General features: G+C 55.0%; 1 protein-coding gene across 1 annotated transcript; it reads right to left on the bottom strand.

Annotated features, from left to right (window-relative positions):
• Positions 1-502: 502 nt before the first annotated feature.
• Positions 503-2416, bottom strand: CHC_T00004870001 (hypothetical protein). Its single transcript, XM_005716289.1, has one exon. It carries the CDS (start codon positions 2414-2416, stop codon positions 503-505), a length of 1914 nt encoding a protein of 637 aa, XP_005716346.1.
• Between the last annotated feature and the right edge of the window lie 8265 nt (positions 2417-10681).

The raw sequence follows: 10681 nt of genomic DNA, 5'->3' as shown, positions 1-10681 counted from the left end.
CTCGCCCCCTCCCCTGCCGACCTTCCATGTCAGTCGCCATCTCGTCATCCTTCCTCCTTCCCCGCCTCCCAGGCCTCTCATAATCCGTTTTCTTTCCTCCAACTCGCTGCAACCAAAACCCCGTCTTGTATGTTTTCAGACAATTCACCTCTCTCACTCCTCGAATATCTTGCTCTTATGTCCCACCACACTTCTCCGCCACACATATCACCCCCGCGTGGATACACCCGCCCATCAATTGCATTCCATCTCCACAACACCGTACTACCAAGAACCATATTCTTTACATTTTAACCCACTCCGCAACAATCACTTCCCCCGCACATCAACCTTGCATGCTCTAGAATCCAAAGCCCACCTGCATCTCCATGCTCATGCCCGTCAGACACCAATCTTTCAACCAAGAGAGCACATTGCTCTCGCGCAACCTTTTCAGCGAACCGACTCTCCTCTCCTCTACCCGCCCGAACAAAAAACATCCATCATACACCTCCTCCGTTTCTCATTCATCCATCCAATGCCGCCATCTAAACCCAATCCCACCCTTTTCAACAAACACACTCTCCAAATACCCGTCCAAGCTCGGCGCCGCTGCTGTCCATTCATACCCTCCTACCTTCTTCCCGCTCGCCCCAAACGCCCGTCCCTTGCTCGTAAACACCCACATCCCATGCATCACTTTTTCCCCCCTCCCGCTTGCCGCAATGATTACTTCATCCGAATCCAACTCCAACCGCATCTCCTCCCCTCGCGACATGTCTCCACATCTTAACCCGAGTGATTCCCCGTGCCATACCTCAACGCCTCTCACATAGTCATCAACCACAAATACTATCTTCGAAATGCGCATCCCGTCCACTGACCCCTCTTCCCCGCTCCATTCCGCCACAGGAAACAATCCACTCACGCTCAGTGTCTCCTTTCGCACTATTTTGCGCTTTTTGGCGTCCGGGATCATGTATTTCCATGTCTTCGCCGGCAGCGTTATGTCGTCAAGTCGCCGTCTGAAATCGTTCTGCACACATTCCTTGATATTCTCGTATAACATCCCAGGGTGATCCTTGTATTTGTCAGAAACATAACCTGAAAATTCGTCGCTCACGACAAACTTGTCCTTGTCCTCGTCCTCTTGTATTTCAACTAAATTTAATCGCCATTCCGTCGCACCTTTTCTAGCTCTCACCACAGCATCATGGAATTCCTCATACTGCCCCCGGATTTCTCTCAGCTTGTAGTCGGCATTGCGGTCGTCCCTTCCGTGTATTTCTTTGTAAGACACAATCTGTTCTCGACGTACAGCAAGCGTAAGAGTTGCCAGTGCTACCAGGTATGGAAGCATGACCTCCGGATTGCGGTCGTCAAGGAAGAATGGTTGAACAGCATTCAAGGAGCTTATCACATTGACCATCCAGCTGCCCTTCTCTGGGGAGCCTATCGACGTGTTTTGATAATCATCAATCGTCTGTTTAAGTCCCCGTAGTCGTTTCTCGATGTCGTGCACACGTTCTTTGGTGATCAAATTTTTCATCAGAGCTTCAGCACGCTCTTTGATCTCGTCCCATACCTCCATTTCCTCCTCTGGCCATAACAAATCGATAACCCCACTCACGACGTCCCCGACATGCGGCACGATTCCAATCCCAAGTAGCACTACAGACCGCAGTCTGTTGCTCACCGATTCCGGCCCCTCAGGGAGAATGTTAACACCGCCGACAATCCCTTTAACTCTGTTGTGTGGCATCGGAACGACACCTGCAAACCGAGGGACATGATGAACACCATCGCCAGTGTTAAGAGGTACAAACCCGTCTTCGCGAGATACGTATTCAAAGTAATTTCTAATGATGCGGACATGAACCTCGACGTCGGTTTCACTTTTCCGAAAGGATAAGACGACAGGTCCATGGTCTAACCGTTCTACCGCAACGGAAATCTGGTGGAAACCTAAATCATCATCTCGAGTGATGTCTCTTTCTTTTAGCCAGCCAGCAACGAAAATCTCATGGCTTCGATCCACTCCATAAATCAAAACAGTCGCGTCGACAACCTCATGTACATCGCCTTCCTTGACATGGATCGGTTTCTCAATGTCGTAAAGTTCTCGTTCTCTGGAGTTTTGTGTCGGTACGTTGACCCCAGAAACGAACGTATGAAACCGACCGTACAGCTCCTCGTCATCTCCGAAGTCATCCTCTCGGACAACACGTATCTTTTCTAAAACCACTCCCAATGGTTCGGCAATCGCAAGTATGCCAAACTTTCTCGTAGTCTCTCTTTCGTTATACTCTGACCTTGACCGAATAGTCCGAGATAGAAAATCAAACACGACAGTGATGGGCTCGTCATCCTTCTGGATTGTCAAAGCCTCGACAGTTCGGTCTATCTCAAGAAATGAGGCAAGAATATTGCCCCGCATGTCCTGCTCAAGCCAAAACTCACCAGAACCCGTGCGTCGAAACACCCCAAGTTCATGTGTCACAACACCAACTGTAAGACCAGTGATTTCAAACATAGATTGAGCTGTGGCAACCGTAGCATCAGTAATACGATGAGCAAGACTGAATCTTCGGGAGGCTTCTCCAAAGTCATACACGATGCGCCCAGCCAGCAGCAATATATGCTTCTTGACGAGATCGAGTAGAACGTTTATTTTTCGAGAGGAATTGTACAAAAGAATCGAAGCGTTACTGCGCGCCGTTTCAACGTAAGGAAACGTGCTCTTTCTTGGTCGCCAGTTGTACGCGTCCTCAACCCATCGACGTGTGTGAGAAACTTGTCGAAAGGCACCGGCCTCGTACCTCACAATTCCAGCCGAAAAACCATCAACGACAAAGTGATCTTCCTGTCCGTTCGGCATGATGGTCGTCGTGGCATGCATCGTTCGCATCTCGTGTGTGAGCAATAAAAAGCGCGTCTAATATGTTGAGACCTGAGCAAAGTTGCACGCTTCATCTAAAACACACCTATCAGCTCCCCCTCTATTTCTAACCAAAATCTACATTTAAATTAAATGAAAGAAGTACATGCAGAGCAGTCCATGAGAATGGAAAAAATTATTAAATCGCCTTTATCATACCTCTTGATCACGCTGCATTCCCGAATCCCGAAAAATGGCACTTTTGGCATCAGCCGTCGTCGTTTTGTCTGCTGTGCACAGAGAGCAAGCGCAATCTTTGATCCGTTCTTCCCCACTCTCTTAGCGACTCCGTTTCCGCATGGCTGTCTAGGAGCAGAACTCCAACAGCCACCTGCCTGTGAAGTTTAAGGGTCCATAGCCTCTGGAGCCAGTTTCGGGAATGATGCAAAAAGGGAGATCTGTAAGTGCCGATCCCTGGAATCAGTCAAACGGTGGTCCCTGCTTTGCTTGCGGGCAAAACCATAAGAAACGCCCTACTGTTGTGGTTTCGCTAACAACCAAGCAGCTGCAAAAGAGAGCGTCTATTGATACTGGTCCCTTCGCGAACCCATTCGATGGAAAGGAAGAAGGCCCAATTTCACTGTGCACTAGTTGTCGCTCTTCAAAGATTGGATGAAATGTCATTTGTGATGTGCGAAGACATGGTAATAAAGCACGGTCTGCCTTGAAGTCCTGGAAAGCTCTAGTCTCTCCAAACTCTGGTCGACGCTACAGTCCTTGTTACATATGCACCCACCTTGGTCATGAAGGACAGTCTCAAAACCTCCCAGCACAAGACATGGAACGGACTAAAGCGAACCTACAACTTTTTTCTGTTCTTTTCTACAGCGTAGAATCGCAGCACTGCTTTTGTGAAAATTTGGGAGCACGTTCTGGTCTAAGATTTGAGCACTGTCGAATGTTGCTGGCTCAGATCGCTGAGGTTAGATTCTGTTGCTTACACCACAACCAAACAATACATGCAAGCGGTGAAGCAGCCCGCCGTGAGCCATCGCTTTTTGGCACCAAAGGTGGCTTTTGTGTTTTTAAGGATAGAGGCTGTTTTTCGTCTAACAATACACTTAGACCCTTGCAAAGGATGACCAAAGCCACGTTGGAGGACGCAGAAACTTTATTCGAGTACGGTGAGGCTGTCAACATTCATTCCTCAGGACATTTGACGTATGAACAGGTTGCAGGAAGACAGACATGTGGGCATTGTTGTTACGTGGTTTCGAAAGGAGTGTGGTAAAAAGGGAGTGCCCTCTGGCCAGGAGACAGGTGGAGTTGGATGTGCACAGTATATGTAGTAGCGATATCGGACAGGTCTGTAAGGAAAGGAACGTGGCGGCAGATCGTAGAAAGGATGAGCGTTAGCGATATCCAACAAGGAGCGCAAGGGATTCAGCCAATAATGGACAGCGACACGCTGAAGGACGCAATAGACAGATGCCTAGTGGACTGTATTCTGTACGCGTTGGACAAAGACACCCATTCCTCAGTTTTCATGCGCGTGAATGAATCTGTTTCTAAAGCAGCAAATGAGCTCAAGTTACGAGTTGTTTCTCCCTTCCCGGAGGATCCGAAATCTCGGTTTCTACCTATCACTGCAGTTTTCAAGTTTCGTAGAGAGCTTTCTGCACATAGTTGCTTGGGCAGTTTAATATCGAATACAACAGTTGAATCGAGAATTTGTCCGGTTCTATCATCTAAGAACGTCCACCTTTATTCCCTTTCTAGAAAGTTCTGGTTTGATGCAGCTGCTGAGGCACTCTGCCACACAGCCGACGTGGTCATGTCTCTTGCAAAGGGGGAGGAGGTTTCGTTCATGCCGAAGGAAAGGCGCAAATATCTTACAGATGTTGGGAAGCGGTTTATGACACGTAAGGAACAGTATCGCAGAGGGGACTGGTCTTTGTCCGACGAAATTGTGGCAATTCCCAAGCGGTTGTGGTCATCTTTAATTATAGATATGGCATCTGAGAAACAGCTAGCTTCGTGGAAGGTGATTGCGACGGCAAGTGATACAAGCATGGTAGAGGTCTTTCCTGTATCGAATGAATCTGCGCAAATTCCTAGGGAAGAACTGGATAACTTTTCAAAGCGACGTGCTGCCACCCAGTCTTGCAGTGGCGGACTAATAGCCAGACCTGACTACCTTCTGTGCATTCGAGCACTCAAAGTTATTGAGCAGGTGATTTTTCGCGGTCTAGACTATGTGTCGGTCCCCTTATGATGACACTGTCCATAGCGGGTATTGCGGAATCTACTGCCTCCTGGACCAGTGTCCTCCACGCACTCGGTTTGGTAACCTCTTGCGATTCTATGGAGTCCTTCAGAAAACATCTCATCGCTGAGAGAGAGTTCCCCGAGAGGCGCATTTGACAGTATCAATACCAGTGACCGAGTGGTTTCAGTTCAAATAGACAACTTTGATATCCTTCCGCACCACAGTGTGAAAGCATTTGGTAAGGCACTGCCAATGGTCAGCGGCACAGCAACTCAAAGTGTTGTGCAAACACGAAAGCCTCCGCGTGCACCTCCAGCTCAGATGAGTTCAACTGTGAAGCTCTCCCCTAATTTACAGTCTGCGGTGAGTCAGAAAGACACAGAATGTCGAGATCCAGTCAGAGTTCTTGGCAATCGCTCTGACTTTGCATCAAGCTGTAACTCTACGGAAGATCAAAAAATTCTCGATGACTTCTTCGACTTAGTTTATGGAATTGCCTTGTATCGCAGAGATGATTTGCTCGTTCTACCTCAGGCCTCACGTGGCTACAAGCGAGGAAAGAGGATCAAGCTTTACAAAAATCAAGGAATCAATTTCCGTACATTATTGCTGTCGTGCTTCAAACCTCACGGTGGGTTGAACAGCATTTATCCCTCCCTTCACGACCAAGAGGTCGTTTTGTCGACATCAGCCGTATGAGTGCTGCTGACATCCTTACCATACACCAACAGTTAGCACTCGTTAAGCATGTACTGCGGCCAGGCGAGGATGGAAGCCCGAGGTATATCGTCGTGAGTGGAGATCAACCGACGTACCGAATGATTTTCAAAATATGGAGGAAGTTTTACCTTGAGTCGATGAGAAACTCAAGGGACGGACGCGCACAGAAAGCAATACTGGGAGACCTGCACGTTCACAAATGGTTCATCCCTTTTCCGGGGTTCTTTCACGTTGAAAAGCAGAGCCTATATCCGCTCTGTAAAGAAATGCTACATGGACTGGCCCTCAAAGAGCTCGCTGGATGCTGTGGCCTTTCGCATAGCCAACTCGAAAACATTCTTAAGCACAGCCATGCAAGAAATAATCGAGCTGTTCTGTTCAGCATTTGCGCTGTGTAGCATAAACACCCCAACGGCAGGGGTGTATGCTCAGTCCGCGTAAGAGACCCTGTAGAACGCGAGAATAACAGAAAGGACCAGTAAGCAACGCTTGAGGAAGGACACGGGCCGGTAGCGGTGGTGGAGCTGGTCGGGTCGCGAACGCGTTAGTGTACGCGGTAGAGCGGACCGACGCCTCGACGCCCCGGCGCGGCACTGGGTGACGTTCCAGTGCCGACGGGCGAAGGCGGATCCTAGCTCACACGCGCACGTACACGCCCGCCACCCGTGTCCTTCTACTATAAAACGCGAACAGAGAGAGCGTGCCCGAGTTAGAGTAAGCGTTCCGGGTTAGCCGACGGTGAGGGTCTGGCCAAGCCGATGCTTGCCTCCCCCCCACGCCGTCGGTTCCCGTGGTTTAATATACAGTTACGCGTCTATCGCGTCTATCATATAGCGCTACAGTACAGTCCGTACTGCACTGTAGCGCGTTACAGTGCTGAGCTACCGTACTCAGCTACTGTAGCGCTGTCAATACACGTGTGCTCGCGCGCGCCTATGAAACACGTGTGTGCCGGCGTCCTGACAGTCCTGACAGTACACGTGTGTGCGGGCGTCCTGACAGTCCTGACAGTACACGTGTGTGCTCGTGCGCGATCTAATTCTAAATCTAATTCTGATCCGCGCTGATGCTACACGGCCCCCTCCTCAAGAGTGAACGTCCGCGTTCACCCTGGGCGTGAAGAGGGGGCCCTCCTAACTGTCTCGCCCCATCACGCTCCCTCGTGTACCGTCGCCGCCCAAGCCCGCGCACCGTCCTCGTCCTCTTCAACTGGCTTGTCGTCGCCCCTTTCCGCGCTCAGCGCGAACGCCTTGTCCTCCTTGTCCTCACCGCAAACGAGGCGGTTGTCCTCCGCGCGCTGCTCTTCTCCTTGGGCCCGGTCTCTTTCTGCCATGACCCTGGTGTCGGCCTCTCCCGTTGGAGGCAACCCGTCCGCGTCACCGCCGGAGGCGCCGCCCGCGGATGCTTCGGTTCCGGGGCCCTTCCAGGCCTCGCGCCCCTCCAGGGGCTCCACTGTCTCTGCCGAGCTGAATGCGCCTCCGGCCTCCGGTGAGACCGAAACCCCCGTGCTCCCCGGAGCAGGGCTGCCGCGAACGGCGACGGCGGAGGTCCACGAGCCGTCGGGCGATCCGAACGACACGGTCCTCGGTAATTCGTCTACCGACCTTGCGTCTCGACGCGAGGGTGCTTGGTTGACGTACCACCCCCGCGCTGGTTCCCACGCGGCATGCGGCAGTTGCCGGTGCCCGGGGTCGTCGGCGGCTCCCACCCTGTGGTTCGGGTCCGTTATGGAGCGGTCCACGCCGCTTCCTCTCCACTGTCTACAGTACGCGTGGCAGCGGCACGCGCGGTCAGGGATCACCGTGGCCGAGCTGCTTTCGCGGGCGAGCTTACGTCCCGATCCGGTGCGTGTCCAGAGGATCCACGAGGCCGGCCTCGTGGATGAGGCATCCTTTGCCCTCCGGCGACTTCTTGCGGAAGGCGGTGGGGTAGCGTACCAGATACCCGATGGCATTCCGGGTGACCGCACGTTCGCGTATAGTGCAGATGAAGCCGAGTACGTTAACCGGATGGCTGTCCACCTCTTCGGGGGCGAACCAGGCGATCCGAATCGATTCGTTCTGCCCGAAGTCAAGGGGCTCTACGTATGCCCTCGTCCGTACGCTTACTCGAAGCCCCTCGTCGCGCTGCAGAATTCCGCGTGTTCCCTTATGCGGCTGCACTCGGTGGCCGTAGCCCACTTCGATTGGTCTGCGTATCGCGCCGCCACGGAAGAGGACGGCCGCGTCTTCTTATCCGCCTCGTTTGAACGCGGCTTTTCCGTGCACGACTTCCCGGAGTTACCACCGTCAATCCGGGACTCCTTCCCGTCCTTGGGAGTCCATCCACTTCTTTCACCTGTGCTTAAGCACTTCGGTTTCGCATGCGCAGATTCGTCTCACCCAGCCCACTCACGCCTCGTGTACAACTACGAACGGGAGTGGGCTTGGTCGCTGTGCAGCGCGTATATGACCGAGGTGAGCATCAGCGAACGCGTATTCCTAAAGCCTTGCCAGACGATCGCGTGGGTAGAGCGGCTGGCCCCGGGGCTGCCGAACGCCTCTCTCCATCCTCACGAGCACCATTCGCCTCACCTGCCTTATTCCTTCGGGGCGGTCGTGAACCTGATGGTGCGCGCCTCCGAAGTGAGCGAGCGGCACCACCACTCGTGGATGGATTTTACCACGGGCACCCGGAGTGCGTTTCTCGCGTATGATACGCGAGGAGACGCGTTCTTGTCCCGTCCCGTGGCTAGCCCCTCGACGGGGCTGCCTTCAGAGAAACGCGGTGGCGTCGGTTCCGAAGCGCGGAAGGGGCGCCGGAAGCGTTATCGCGACTTAGATGCTATGGGCCCTGCGCCGGTTTTTTCGGTCTCGTCGCCGACTCACGGGCTACTGCCCGACCGCATGCGCGAACGGGAGGGGGTTTCCGAACCCTCCCCGGCATCGGCGTTGCTCCCTGTCCCTCCTCTGGACGCGCCCGTTTGGCGTCCAATGCACGGGTCAGCTCTGCGTACCGTTACGTTGTCGAGGGAGGACGTTCGGGAGGTTCCCGGTTTGACGCGGGTGCTCGGGGGATCCTCGGATCGTGCTTGGCAGGTGGGGGTCCTCCTAGGCACCCTCGTGAATTGGTACCTTTGTCGCAGCGACGAGGCGCGTCGGATCGGTAAGGAACGCGATTTCCATTTGTCGGCGTTGCACGTAGCCGAACGCGAACTGGCGACTATCCGCCAGGCTTCCTCGCAGCAGGCGGGTGAGCTCGAGCGCGCTTTGTTCGACCGCGATCGATACTGCCAGGAACGCGACGTTCTGCGGGTGGCTCGGGTCACCGCGCCTGCGGAGAACCGCGGCAGAACTGACCTCCAGGCTACACCCCGGCGGTCGGGGGTTCGCGATCCGTACGCGCGTTTGAGTTACGACGTCCGTCCGCCGTATGACTCGAGGGTGCCCGCAGAACCGCCGCGTGGGGCTGTCCCCTACCCCGCGGTCGCGATGCCAAGCGTAGACGAACTTGACTCGGGGGTCCCTCCGCACCCCAGTTATTGCCCCGCAGGGGACCGTGATCCGACTTCGACCGATCGGACGGGAGACGCATCCCGTTGTACTCGCGTATTACCTCGCGTCACCGCGTGGTAGCATTAAATTGGTCCGCCCGTACCGGACCCATTAGCGACCGTCCCTGGGTTCCGAGACCTCCCTTCTAGTTAACCACCATCGTGTTGCGACCTCCGCGCGACTCCCTTTTTCGCAGTACGCCACCGCCTGCGTATCGGGTCAACATACGTCGCTTGCAGGGCCCGCGCACAGCGGCTAGCTCCTCGCGGACGTCCTTTCTCGTCCCCGCACCGGTACGCGATTTCCGCGTACAGTCCCGTCGTCGGGCCCGCCGCTTGTTCGCGACACGGTGAGCTCGCGGGTGTCCGGCCTTCTCTTCATACGCGACTCGCAGGTGGTGATGGCGCGCCACGTCCCTCACTACGTCCGCCTGGCCGTCGTACGCGTTATTAAATCAGAGCCCGCTACCGGCGGGTCTCTGACACCCAGGGGTGAGGGCTCTTGCGGTGGTCCTTTGAATGCGCGTTTCGGCGTCGCGTGCGCGTTTCCTTTTCTTTCTGGTCGCCGGCTGCCTGGCCGGCGGCTCGCTCATCGCGGTGTCGGGTCGATCGTAAGGGGGGGAAGTGTCGAGGCATCGGGTGAGCGGTCCGTCATACCCCTCCTCCGGTGCCGTTACCGCGGGTCCCGGTCGAGGATGAGCACGGCCCCGCAGGTTGTGGCGAACTATTCGCTACGCGCCCAGCGAGTCCGAGCGCTGTGCTGACGGCACGCTCCTACAAGACGGCTTCGCGTCTCGCGTGCCCTTCGTGTCGCGTCCGCCGAGCGCGCGCTGGGCGTCCTCTCTTCCCCAATCCGGTGTGCAAGCAACGGGTGCGTACTTGCGGTGATCCCCGTTCTACCGCCTCTTCGACCGAGGCGGCGGTGTGTCGCGGGGTCGCGCCTGTCGAGGCGGTGGGGGACGGAGCCGCCGCAAAGCTGCGTGACAGAGCGCGCCGGCGGTGGCTTCCTGTGGCGCCGCGTCCGCCCGCTGTAGCGTGGTGACGACGGCGTCTTCGTGTGTACGCTCTCAGCGCGTTCGAGGGCGTGCGGCGAATCGCGAAATCCTCGTTGTTGTTCGCCCGCGCGGAGGGCGCGGGGTCCGCCGGCGCGTTGGGGCCGGGGGATGTCGGTGTCGACGCTCTTATCCGCACCTCCTACCATACAATATGGGGCGTGCCCCATCGAAGGGCACGTGCTCCACACGCTGCTTTTAGCTGTCCGATTGCGTGTTGTTCCTCCGACCTGTCCTGTCGGTCGTAGGGG

The sequence above is a fragment of the Chondrus crispus genome, genomic scaffold, assembly GCF_000350225.1.
Source record: "Chondrus crispus Stackhouse genomic scaffold, scaffold_255, whole genome shotgun sequence".
Classification (NCBI taxonomy): Eukaryota; Rhodophyta; class Florideophyceae; order Gigartinales; family Gigartinaceae; genus Chondrus; species Chondrus crispus.
Note: the sequence above shows the minus strand (reverse complement) of the source record. Positions and strands in the feature narration are given on the sequence as shown.

Coding starts and splice junctions, on each gene's coding strand:
- CHC_T00004870001 (XM_005716289.1), bottom strand. CDS start 2,416: ATGCGGGGCAATATTCTTGCCTCATTTCTTGAGATAGACCGAACTGTC.